We start from the raw sequence: 12,686 nt of genomic DNA, 5'->3' as shown, positions 1-12,686 counted from the left end.
GTAAAACTATACTTGGGTTTTAGATGCACTGTTCTATAAATTGTTCTTTGAGACAGTGATAGGGTTACTTCTCTCTTGCCTACATGGTAAATACTAGCACAGAATGTAAATTCTAAGAGCCCAAACACAAATACAATCAGCCGAAGCATCTAGAGTTGGACACTTAAAGAAAATATTCAGGAGTCATCTACCACTACTTATCTTTTAGGCCAAGAAGATAAGAGAATACAATTCAGAAATGTAATGCTTAACTATTACATCTGACAATTTCTAGTTTAAAAATCTCTGATCACTTGAAGGAAAGTACACTGCATTATTCCTAGCATTGTTTCTTCCTGTTACACATCTTGACTGGTAGCTGCTTGAATTCAGAGAATAACATACAGTTTTAAAGAACATTCATGGCTTCATCTCCTAAAGCAAAGGTACATAATTTCATCCAGCTGAGCTTCCTCTTGTTGCCAGATTTTAGACCATTAGGCACAAGAAGGAAATACATCAATGCCCACTGTTGATACTTTTAGAAAAGTCTTGCTGAGGATTTTTGGACTTTCAATATGTGTATCTATGGCAGAATCCTCAAAGGTATTGCAGTTTAAAGTGAGAACATTCTTAAAGGAAATCACTCTCACAATGTAGATATTCTGTACAGTATTACAAACATGCTATATGGAAAGCCTTGCCGAGATCTGCACCCAGAATATACATATTTTTAAAAACCAATGCCCAGTCACACTGTGAAACTATATTTTACAATCCATTTTGTCCATCTTTCTATTCTTTAAAGAAAGAGTAAAGGTCAACAAAAGAATAGATCTCAACATGCAGTAAAGCAGACAATATCTGGAAACCAGGGAACCAAACTGCACAACATAAACTTGCGAATTAAAAACCTCTCCTGTTAAAACTCATCATTGAACTAAATACTTACATTTTACAAGAGAGGCGTGCAGAAGAGAAGGTGAAGAAGAGAAATACTGTAGATTCCAAAAATGTAAACTAATGTTGCAGTAGAATATAACAATTGCACCAAAGCATACCCCCTCAGATACCTAAAAATCACAGCAACAAGATTGGACAGGACCTGTAATTAAGCATGGAACACAGCTGGTTAGGGAAATACCTACTTCCATCCATCCCTACACAAATAATGCATCTTCTCTAATAGACACCACCTGAGACGGATATAGAACACTCACCACTCTGAGGAATTAATTTCAAACTTAAGATGAGTAAAAGGGACAAAGAGACGATAAAGTCTACAGAACTAATCTGAACATACCAAAAGCATTACTTCATAATGCAGAAGAACAGTGAAATGCTTCTAAAGACATAAGACTCTATATTATTTTAAAAAGCACATCAGAAAACATGCAGAAGATATCAGACAGAAGATTATGAAGCTAACCCCACCGCCTTCGCAGATTGCTATTTACACAGCCTCGTGTGTTTTGGTTCTTCCCGATAGATACAAATTTGGAAGACAGACAACAGGAGTGTTGCAAGGTAGAACACAGGAACAATGTCGTCAATTTCAGAATTGCTTTTCATAATAACTTAATGTTCCATACTGTGAAAGGAAGGTATTGAGGCCTACCCAGAATATGTCAAATGATTTAAAATGATTTTTTCCTCTGATACTAAAGAGATTTAACTGCCTTGTTCAAAACCTACACTGATACTAAGTTCTGTGGTTTACATGATGTATTCTTAATGTCTTTAATGAGTAAGAAGTATCCATGAATTTAACATATGGAGTCCCATCCCAGTAGAAATACAGCTTTAATTTATACAGACTACATTGCTAACTCCATCCTGATGAATGGAAACACATTTAGTACACATTTATAGGATTAAAGCATATTGATTTGCAATTAAATAGCCTTTACACTTTTTGGGGGGAAGGGCGCACTAATCATAAGATGCATAATATCTACACAGATTTACTTAAGCAATTATATACCCTAACTTACATTTAGTAGGATTCTGAGTATTTTTATGGGCCATTTCTTATTTATTGAAGGCTTTTTTACTTGCGATTTCTCACACGCTTTATTTGAACGGATATTCAAATTCAGTTAAAATGCACAAAAAATGTACAGGCAGTCCCTGGGTTATGTACAAGATAGGGACTGTAGGTTTGTTCTTAAGTTGAATTTGTACGTAAGTCGGAACTGGCGTCCAGATTCAGCCGCTGCTGAAACTGACCAGCGGCTGACTACAGGAAGCCCGAGGCAGAGTTTCTCTGCCCCGGGCTTCCTGAAAGCAGCTGCTAATCAGTTTCAACAGCAGCTGAATCTGGACGCCTGGGACAGAGCAGCTGGGGCGCTGCCGGGTAGGTTCCCGCAGCGCTGCACCTCGGCGCTGCGGGGACCAACCCGGCAGCACCCCAGCTGCTCTACCCGATGTGTCCCCAAGTCAGCTGCTGCTGAAACTGATCAGTGGCTGATTCCAGGAAGCCCGGGGCAGAGCAACTCTGCCTCGGGCTTCCTGTCGTCAGCCGCTGGTCAGTGCCAGCAGCGGCTGACTTGGGGACGCCTGGGGCAGAGCAGCTGGGGTGCTGCTGAGTTGGTCCAGTAGCACCGAGTAGCGGCGCTGCAGGACCAACCGGCAGCGCCCCAGCTGCTCTACCACAGGCGTCCGCGAGAAAAGCCTGGTCTGCTGGGGGGGAAAGGGGGGTGCGCACTAGTTGTGCCCCCCCCCCCAGCAGACCAGGAAGACGCGGGCGGCGGGACCGAGACGTGCTGTGGTCCCGCCGCCCGCATCCTCCGTGGCTTTGCTCCGCGTCTCCCTGGTCTGCTGGGCCCCCCTCCCCCGGCAGACCAGGGAGACGCGGAGCAGCTTTTCTCCCCCCAGAGGACGCGGGCGGCGGGACTGCGGCGCATCTCGGTGGTCCTGCCGCCCGTGTCCTCCGCGGCTTTGCTCCGCGTCTCCCTGGTCTGCTGGCGCCCTCCCCACCCCAGCGGACCAGGGAGACGCGGAGCAGCTTTTCTCGCCCCAGAGGACGCGGGCGGCGGGACCGTGGCGCGTATGGGCAGTCCTGCCACCTGCGTCCTCCGGGGCGAGAAAAGCCCCGTTCGTAAGTACGGATCCAACATAAGTAACCTGGGGACTGCCTGTATTGTAAAAAAGTAAAAGTCACACTACATGTGCTGGATATACAAGAAAAAAAATCTAAAAATTTATCATATGATTTGTATTTAAAAATGAATTGCCCTATTAAGGAATATAGACATTAGAATAAATATGACGTTATCTGTAGTAAGTGTATTGAATTAGATTGTTTCTGGTCACTATGTCCTTCAAGCTGTCAGAACTAGTAAACCTTATCCCTCTCACCTATTTTTTATTTCTAAACTGGAAGAGGAAGACAAGCTTTCTTGCATTTTCAACTTCCAATTGCTTTCAACTTTGAATGAATTGTTCATTGAACTGCAGTAATTCAACATACAAAAATGAAGAAAATATTTCTCTGTATGTGCAGAAGCATATACTGCTGTCAAAATCTGGTTTGGCATGCCAAACATACTATAGCTCCAGATATTTAGCTACTGACTTCCACCAGTTCAATAGCTGACTATATTTAAAACTGACAGCAAATGCACTACTTAACGTTATTTTTGTATGTAATTTTAAGGATGAATAGATTGTAGTAATTATAGGACTTAGACATGTCATTAATTCAAATTTAATTTTAAACAAGTTTGTGAAAATTAAACCTATATTTAAATATAAGCTAACTTAAATAAAAACAATTTTATACATCACTGATTTTTATCCATTCTGTTTACTGTACAGGAAATTATCATGAATTGGTCTCATTTGTTATAGTCACCAGGAGACTTTTCAGAGAGTACAAAATAAAAACCCTAATACATGCACTTTCTGTTAATAACGTATCAAGAATAACTGTCCTTTATCTCCAAAGCATCTGGGATCTTCAACAGAAAAGAAACTGAAGAGCTGCTCCTAATAAAATGTTTTCTTTTAAAAGGCCACTTACTTCCCTGATTGTAAGAATGACTCAGTCAATCTGCTGTTGGAGAAGAAGAATGTTGATCTGAGGGTACATCTTCTGCAGGTAGTTAAGATATGAGCATTCATAGGTAGACTAATCAGGGCCTATTTTGAAGTATACGAATTTTACTAGACCAGTGATAAATTTCTTCAATGCTCTTAGACCAACAACATCACTTAACCATAGACAGAGAAGTTTCAACACAGATCATTTCCCCAAATATCAATTTGTTTTAAGAGTCTCAAGATGAGGAACTTAGCTATCAGTCTCAACTGGGATAAAGCACTCACCTCCAAACATCACTTCCTTTAGAAAACACAGATGACTTGATAACTTCAGGTGCCATCCATGCATAGGTGCCTGCTGCACTCATTTTGGTTGTTCTATGCCATTCCCTAGCCAAGCCAAAGTCTGTAATCTTCAAAGTTTTATTACCAATGTCATCACGTTCTATCTTCTGAAGTAACAAAACTGCAGAAAAACAAAGTTTGAATTTAAGAATATTTCCATGTAGCAAAAAGTATGTTTATATTTTAAATAAAAATGTTAAAATATTAACTAATATTGCATTAATATAAGTGACCAGAAATGAGGAAATTTCAGTTTTGATTCCCACAGCCTCTTACATCTATGAATTAACAGTTTAATCTACAGTATACTGTGCATGATTCACATCTTAGAATTTCTTGACTTGTATTTAAAACCATAGCAATAGTGCTTCATTAACAGATTAGGAATATAGCTTCCTTTATTAAAGGAGGCAGAGAAAAGCATGATTATCATCATGTGTTCTAACTCACACGGGGAGATCCAGATCTATACCACAACGGAATCATATCTTGTGAGCTTCCTCATCACAAAATTTTCAATCAATGTCCAGTTTCTACAATCCCTGTCTACAATTGGAAGTGTTATTTTAGCATTCATGATACCTGTAACTTAACCTTTGATCCATGTAAGAATAATTAGGGCATACATGTTTTCTAGCAATGTAAGCTGCAAAGCAAGAAACAAGGTAACCAAATGAGTAAAATGTAAACAGATTCTGGAACTAGGTGTGCTGCCATTGCATCTCCTGACTCGATGTGGTTCCCATTGTATATACGGTTTACGGTTGGGCTCAATAGCTCTCAGCAGCCTCACTGTAAAAATTGTTCCAGCATCCCTGCCTGTAAATTAAGAATTATCATGCTTTTATGAGAAATCTGTTTCAGCAAGAATCTGAACTGATGACCTTGCATTTGTATTAACTGATCACTGTGTTAGTCTGGGGCAGTAAAATAAGAAGTGGCTAATGATATTTCAGAATTCTGTCTTAAAACTTAGAGGTAAAATACTCAAACAAATAGGTCACTTTCAATAAGCTTCTTACCTATACTCTAGAGGAGACACCAAGCCTAACATTTATGTACAGGCTTAGATCTCAACAGTCAGTACTAAGAGAACCAAGTTAAAATAATTCAGAGTGATATGCTGTTAGTCTTTGAATGAAAGGCCTATTGTTTTCAATCACATTTCAAATGAGTTCAGTAGAATTCCTAAAATTCCTAGTTAGTCAGTGAAACCAAAACTAAAAATAGTGAATCATGCACAAATTAATAATTGTAATATGGCCAGGTTTCATTCTACAAATGGACAAAGGCTTATTAGAGCACTTCAAACTTCTGTTTCCTGTTGGTAGTCAGGAAGAACTATATTCTTGTACATAGAGGAAGAACTATATTCTTGTGTGTACACGCACACACACCCCCACACACCCCCCCCCCCCCCCCCCCCCCCCAGCTGGGAAGCAAAATGCTCAACATAAACTCCAGTGCCTTAGCAAATTCTTCTAGTCTGGTAACCTAGCAATCTGCATTAGTCATTCCTTTTGTGACTTCTGCAGATTTCTGACCCTCATTAGCTTCATTCCAGAACTGTCCTTTACAACCCTGCTAGCCTGCTCACTCAATCCTCTGCTACTTGTTTTTCTAATTCCTATTTAGAAAATGCATTTTCATAAACCATGTTTATTTACAACAGGTATTAAAGAAGGTTTACATGCATTTTCAAATTATCAATACCTATTTACAGTACTTAACATTTAGAAGTGCATAACAAGTTATACAAATTATGGTGGAAAATAAAATCTCATTTACGTTAACACTCAGTCATGCCGAAAATTTAAGTATAAACCATTTCAGAGTAAATGTCAACGAAACAACATTTTAAAAAGTTTGAACTACTAGCAATATATTGGTCATCATTAGATTAGAAAAGCACCAGTGCAGCTTATAAACTTTCATACCCTTGCCCTCTACAGATAGCACTGTATATCCAGTAACTGGATGTTAAATTGCATGAGAAGAGTACGAGAAATCAATGGGAGAGTCTCTCGTCACCTACAGTAACTTGACTTAAGAAGGTACCTCGGCTCCAGCTGCATTATTCACGTAGCTGGAGTCGCACAGCTTAAGTTGACTGTCTGCTATAGAGTTAACAGCTGCCTAATAGGCAGTTGTCGTAAGAGAGAAAACAAGTGGATTTATCAGATGTTGCTTTGCTCAACGAAGCTTCAGACTGGGAGCTGCAAGTTGGTGAGAAGAAATCTCAGAGATTCTTCGGTGTAGACCAGGGGTCTCCAAACTACGGCCCGGGGGCCGGATGCGGCCCGCGAGGCCCTCTCATCCGGCCCGTGGAGACCTTTTTGGATTCAAAGGCAGAAGAAGTGAGATTGTTTCAAAACCCATTTGAAGCAGATGTGGCCAGTTGCCCAGATGAACTGCAGCTGGAAGTCATTGAGTTGCAAGCAAATGACCTCCTTAGGGACAAGTTCAAAATAGGACTGGTGGGTTTTTACCAGTTTTTGCCCAAGGAAGACTTTCCTAATGTCAAAACTTTTGCATCAAGGTACCTTTCAATCTTTGGAACAACATACCTGTGTGAACAAACATTTTCAAGAATGAAATACGTGAAGAACAATTTGAGAACAAACTTGTCCGATGATAATCTCAGGTCACTGTTGATGTTAGGGACAACAAATCTAAAGCCAGAAATGTCTGCTATTTTGGCATCCAGGAAACAATTTCACCATTCACACTAATACAGGTGTTCATGTGTAGTGTATGAATGTGTTATTAAATAATAACTGAATAAAATAATATTAAATACATAATTAAAAACAACATCCATGTTTTGATTGTTTTTTATTTGGACCTCAAGTGTGTAGTCGGCCCCCGAACTGCTGTTTGATAGTTAATGCGGCCCTCGGGCTGAAAAGTTTGGAGACCCCTGGTGTAGACTAACTAAACCTATGATACCTCTTTAGTTTGTAACTGTTTGTATTACATAACGTCTAGAGAAGATAAGCTAGCAGTTTTTGTCATGTATGCTATTTCTCTTGATTCACTTGAGAATCTGAATTAATCTTCTTTAATTAGATGATTTGGAGATCACACTGGGAATTTCATACAGCCTGTCCAAAAGAGGAAAAAGCCTTCTCTAAAAAGAAATAGAGAAGGGATGAGGGGCCTTGCCCTTATTGAGGTTCTCTGTCAAAATTGCACAAAATGTGTGAGAAGGGCTGTGGAAGTATTTGAGGGCAAAGGACAGGAATTCAGATGAAAGGAGTAAAAGTGACACAACCAGTAGGTTTGTTTGTTTATTTAACAGTGTGATAAAATAGTCATCCTTTCATTGTTCGGCACATGCAATATTTATTAGCACGTATTTCAGGCTTTAATTTTGCATTAAGAAGTGTAACATTGGAATTAAATTGCCTGTTAGATTAAAATATTTCCTTGCTGAAAATGATGGCAAACTGCTTCTGAACACTTTGCCCATAAGGCTTCTGATCATTTGCCAGTGCTGGAGAAGGGAACAGGATACTGAAAGAGAGAGGGAGAGAATTTTTTTTCATTACGCACCCAATCTGACAAATTGTGTTTAGTTACAGCAGATGGTGATGGTGGAGGGAAGGTATGCACAAGCTTTTACCTGGGATGGGGAAAGTGGTTTATTTAGTGTCTGCAGTGTCTTGGGCTCCAATCCTTGTGTTATATTTTGAGCAATCTTGATTAGGCTCTTAGGGTGTTAATTTAAAATTGGATTAGGGATGTTAAAGAGGTTTTCTACCATACTAGACCCACTAAATTGACTGCTGGTGGAGCATCGAGGATGTGTGTGTCCTAATTAACTACCTCTTTTCAGTTATAGGCTGTGATCATTTTGATCTTCAAGGAGATAAGAGTTCATTCTCTCTTTCATACAGAGGTAGATACACAGATGTCCTGGCTTATCGTACCAGTCCAAACTTCACCATTATGGCACTCCCAGGCTTTAATACCAGTGTGTTTTTCTGATTCATTTCACTCCAAATACTCTTTGCAAGGCAGTTTTCCAACAACTAAAAATTTCCACCTAACAGTTTCTTTCTCCCCATCTCCTTATGGTCCAATATTGGGAAGGAGTCCTTTTGGAATGCTATTTAACCTCTTTTCTAATGATTACTGTCCCTGACCCAGGGGACAGCTCAGTAGTATCTTACTAAAAAAACTGGAGGAAAGTTAGGCAATTTTAATGATTATTTATGTTATATCTATTGTGGTAGGCCTACTAGTGCTGACATAAAATGATGGTGCCTGTCTAAAAGAGCTTACGGTGTAAAAAGGACTATATGCAGCATACCTCAGGAAGGCAAGAATGGAGTTTGCAGCATATCCAGATTCCCCATTACAGACTGTCCTTGCTATAAATCCAAGATACATCCCAAAAAACATGGACATATAGTGGGGAATTTTCTTCCCACGGCTGACTTCCATTTGTGCAAATTGATAGGGTTTTTTGCACAGCTTCAGAGCGTGGAATGGGAGGACTTATATGCATCAGTTCCTACAAGTGTCAATGACTTTAGTACAGAATGGATGTATACCAGGGCAATTTATAGCGGGGACGCCTTGTAGCACTAGTGAGCTCTAAAAGTTACCCTTCTAGTTACACTTGTTCATTTTCTCCAAATCGGATACATTTTTTCCTTCTATTTAATGTTATAAAAAGAACAATTTATTATTTCTCCAATTGTGGTAGCTCTTCTATCATCCCTATATGATATAAAGAGGGACCAATTGCTTTCATCTTTTGTTTGACAGAGTTCATAAATTGTGATGATTGTACTTAGAGTAGTTTTGGAAGAAGTTTCGCATACTCTGATGATTTCAGTTGATCATCTGCAGTCGGTAGTGGTTTACATCAAAAGAATGATTAGCCTCTCTATTTTTAATCATGGAGAGATCCTCAAAGACAGACTTACATTTGAGTACTTCAGATGACAATCATTTGCCTGAACTTTCATTTGATGCTTTGATTACAAAAACTTCTCCAGGAGTAGCTGAGACCTTTTTATCATGTTTTTGCTATTGGTAGAAACAAAGGCCCAAGGTCGCTCACACTTTGTTTTCTTTAGTTAATAGTGTGTTCTTTCCTGCAGCAGCCTCTGGTACTGCCTTATCTAGGACTTCTCTAAATAGCTCAGTCTTGTGCATTTGACAAATATAAGCCGACTTGCTTAGCCATTAACCTGACAAGATTAGAACTGAAGGTGCCTACGTGCCAATACATTTGCTGCCACTGATAGTCACAGATCTGTAAAACTTTAGGAGTGCAATATGCATGGTTATACCATATTTCCCATACTTCAACTGCTACAGGTTGAGTAGAAGTTAGACCATATCATTTTTGAATGATGGCCACATCATTGCTTTCTTCTCAACTTTCCAATTTTTTAAAAATAAAAACCAGTCACTTCTATTTTGTTTTTAAATATGGTTTTCCTCCAACCTCTGCCTTTGACTCAACAACTGTGAAAAAAATCTCATTGTAATGCAGGGAGATTCAAATATAAAACATTCATAAATGTTACTTGTAATAGTAGTAATCACTTCTACCAAAAATTATAATATCTGTTTAAAATTTGTACAAAATTAAAGAAAGGACATCCGACCATTCATTCTAGATGCCCTTGTCAGTTGAGTCCAATCATGAATTTCCTTTGGCAACTATCAAACCATTAAAAAGAGTAAACCAGTAAAACTAAAACTTGACATATTCAAACCCTACCTCAGGGAACCTGTAAGTACAACAGATCATGAGTGACCTGCATAATCTGCCACAGTTCTCATTTCAAGAAACTACTTAATACTCTCCCCCTCTTCCCAGTATGAGTCCCAGGCACATCAAAACAAATCAAGGTATGCTGCATAATATATACAAGGCATGGCCAAACTATGGCTTGTGAGTTGCATTTGGCTTTTACAGTTAAAATGTGGCTCCCGAGCTCCTCATACACCTCAACCAACTCTCCATCTTACAAGACTGGAGGTTGGGGCTTTTGCCCTCTGGCACTGTGGTGGGATTAGGGGTGTCTGCCCTGCAGGAAGGGGGAGTCTAAAGGCTTTAATCCAACAGGGAGGCCTCAGGGAAGAAGTCCCTCACCACAGCAGAGCCACCTCACAAGTTAGGTTACTGTATGCGGCTTGGAGGGTCAGTAAGTTTGGCCACTCGTATAATATACAGTCCTTTGTGAACATCGCAGTAGGGGCTTCTTGTCCCCTAAAAAACCCAAGCCTCATTGCAAAGGGAGGGAGAAGTTTTCTCCTCCCTGCACTAGATACCATTTCACACAAAACCAAGGAGCAGCCCACTGAGCAGAGCCAATTGATGTTTTTGAAATAATTTGTCAAAATTTTGATTCTCCCCAAAAAGGCAGATTTTTCATGAAAGGAATTTTTATTTATTTTTTATTTTTTTTGGGACCAGCTCTAATGAGAAGCAGGGAAGCCACTGCCAACCTGAAGACCAATGGTAGCAGGCCTCCTTCCTACTACCCTGGCAATGTCTTTTTCTCAGAAGAGTGGTGGCCAGCCCTCCACGCCCCTAATAGTTACAGCAGCATTGGCATTGCCTCTGTAGACTTAAGTAAACAAGACTGACTGGTTTATGCTTTGCTCACAACTGCGAAGCCTCTCACCACAACGAGAACTAAACACTTCTTTAAAAAATTAATCCTAGAGATTCTGCAGAATTTAATGACACTCAAACAGAAAAATTCCTGCTTGCCCTGGGCAAGTGGATTTTCTGAATCCTGACCCAAAGTACTGTATACACACACACATTAGTACAAAGTTAAAGAGAACTATTAAAGATCCCATACTTTCATCGTTTTAAACAAGACACTAGACTTCTCATTCCAAGCTGACCAAGGCCTTCCTAATTAACAATAAATGCTTGACTAAGCACTGTGATGATTCTAGAGAATGGTGTCAGTTTGGTTTTAATGACAAATCAAGAATACAAAAATAAATTCAAAGCTTCTTTTCCAATTTCCAAGATTACTGGTGGGGAAATTAAACAATGAACTACAGAGGTGAAACAGTTACCACTGCAGTTTTAGGAGAAACAACAAGGGGAGAGGTTGACTTATCAGGCCTGAGTTAAAAGCACACCTGTCAAAACACAGATTTCATAGCTACAAAGAGAACAAAGCATGATTATGCTGCCAACACTGGCACGTCTGGAGCTGATTTAACTGGAGCTATGACCCTAAACACAGAAGCATCAAGACACTTTTTGGGGGACGGGAAAAACTATGTTTTTTACTCAAATACTTTAATTGTTCATATTAGTATGTTTTACCCAGGGTTTTATTACAAAAGAGTTGGGTGCATAAAAACAATTTTTAAAACAGCTATAAAATGTAATGGCATTTACTTTGAGTTACAGGGGCAGGGATAAGAATAGGAAAGTGTGGGGCAAGAAAAAAACAGGATATAATTTAGGTAAAACCGCAAAAGTTCAAGTGTCTAACATTCAGGAAAGTCAGAAGTTTAACTCTTATGTAAAGTATGGCGTTTGTACTATCCTTATATAGCACACATTAATTTGTATTTAATAGTGATGTGTTAGGACAGTGTTTCTCAATCAGTGGTACGAGTACCCTTATGGGTACTTGAGAGAAGTCTGGGGGGGGGGGGGTATGTCCACACAATTGAAATTTGAAGAAAACTGAATTGTGTTGCAATGATAGAAAAAAATTGTGTGTGTCTGAAAACTGTAGGTACTGGGGGTAATTATAATTATTTTTAAGGGGTATTTTATTTAAAAAAAAAAAAGGTTGAAAAACACTGTTAGGATACACAATTAAACAATGCACCTGGGCTCATTGGTTAACCTTCATGGTTACACACAAGCCCCCTGTACCTCTGGGCTGCTACCTCTGGAGGAGGAGGGGAGCAGGCAGGAGCTGGTACTTACGGAGAGCTGGCTTTTAAGCAGGCTGCCCGCCCCATCATGCTGCTGCCTCTGTATCAGAGGCAGCAGTGCAGGGGAAGGAGGGTGTGTGGGGGTTATGTAGCTCCATGGGGCTGGTGCTCATGGGGAACTGGCTTAAAAGCCAGCTCCCACCTATTCCTCCACACTGCTGCCTCTGATACACCCGAGCCACCTTTCCCCTCCCCCCACGCCATGCGTAAGCATATAACTGCTGAAATGCTTAGCTGTTACACATTTACAAAAAGCCCACATTTTTTAAACATCCCTAATATTTAACAAGAATGCTAAAATATGTGTCTCAGGACCCTCAGTGAATATTTATAATTTGTCCATCAAATTCAATAGCAGCATCCATCAACAAAAT

General features: G+C 39.7%; 1 protein-coding gene across 3 annotated transcripts in view; it reads right to left on the bottom strand.

Annotated features, from left to right (window-relative positions):
* The window catches only part of MAP3K21 (mitogen-activated protein kinase kinase kinase 21), a 53,007-nt gene that overhangs the window by 31,623 nt on the left and 8,698 nt on the right, over positions 1 to 12,686 (bottom strand). For all 3 annotated transcript variants that reach the window (XM_006122045.3, XM_006122043.3, XM_006122044.3), the window contains exon 2: positions 4,309 to 4,489. In XM_006122045.3, the coding sequence (XP_006122107.2) occupies positions 4,309 to 4,489 (181 nt within the window). The remainder of the gene's footprint in view (positions 1 to 4,308; positions 4,490 to 12,686) is intronic.

Source organism: Pelodiscus sinensis, chromosome 3 (genome assembly GCF_052426305.1).
Source record: "Pelodiscus sinensis isolate ZL-2025 chromosome 3, ASM5242630v1, whole genome shotgun sequence".
Lineage (NCBI taxonomy): Eukaryota > Metazoa > Chordata > Testudines > Trionychidae > Pelodiscus > Pelodiscus sinensis.
This window is presented reverse-complemented; position numbering and strand designations above follow the sequence as displayed.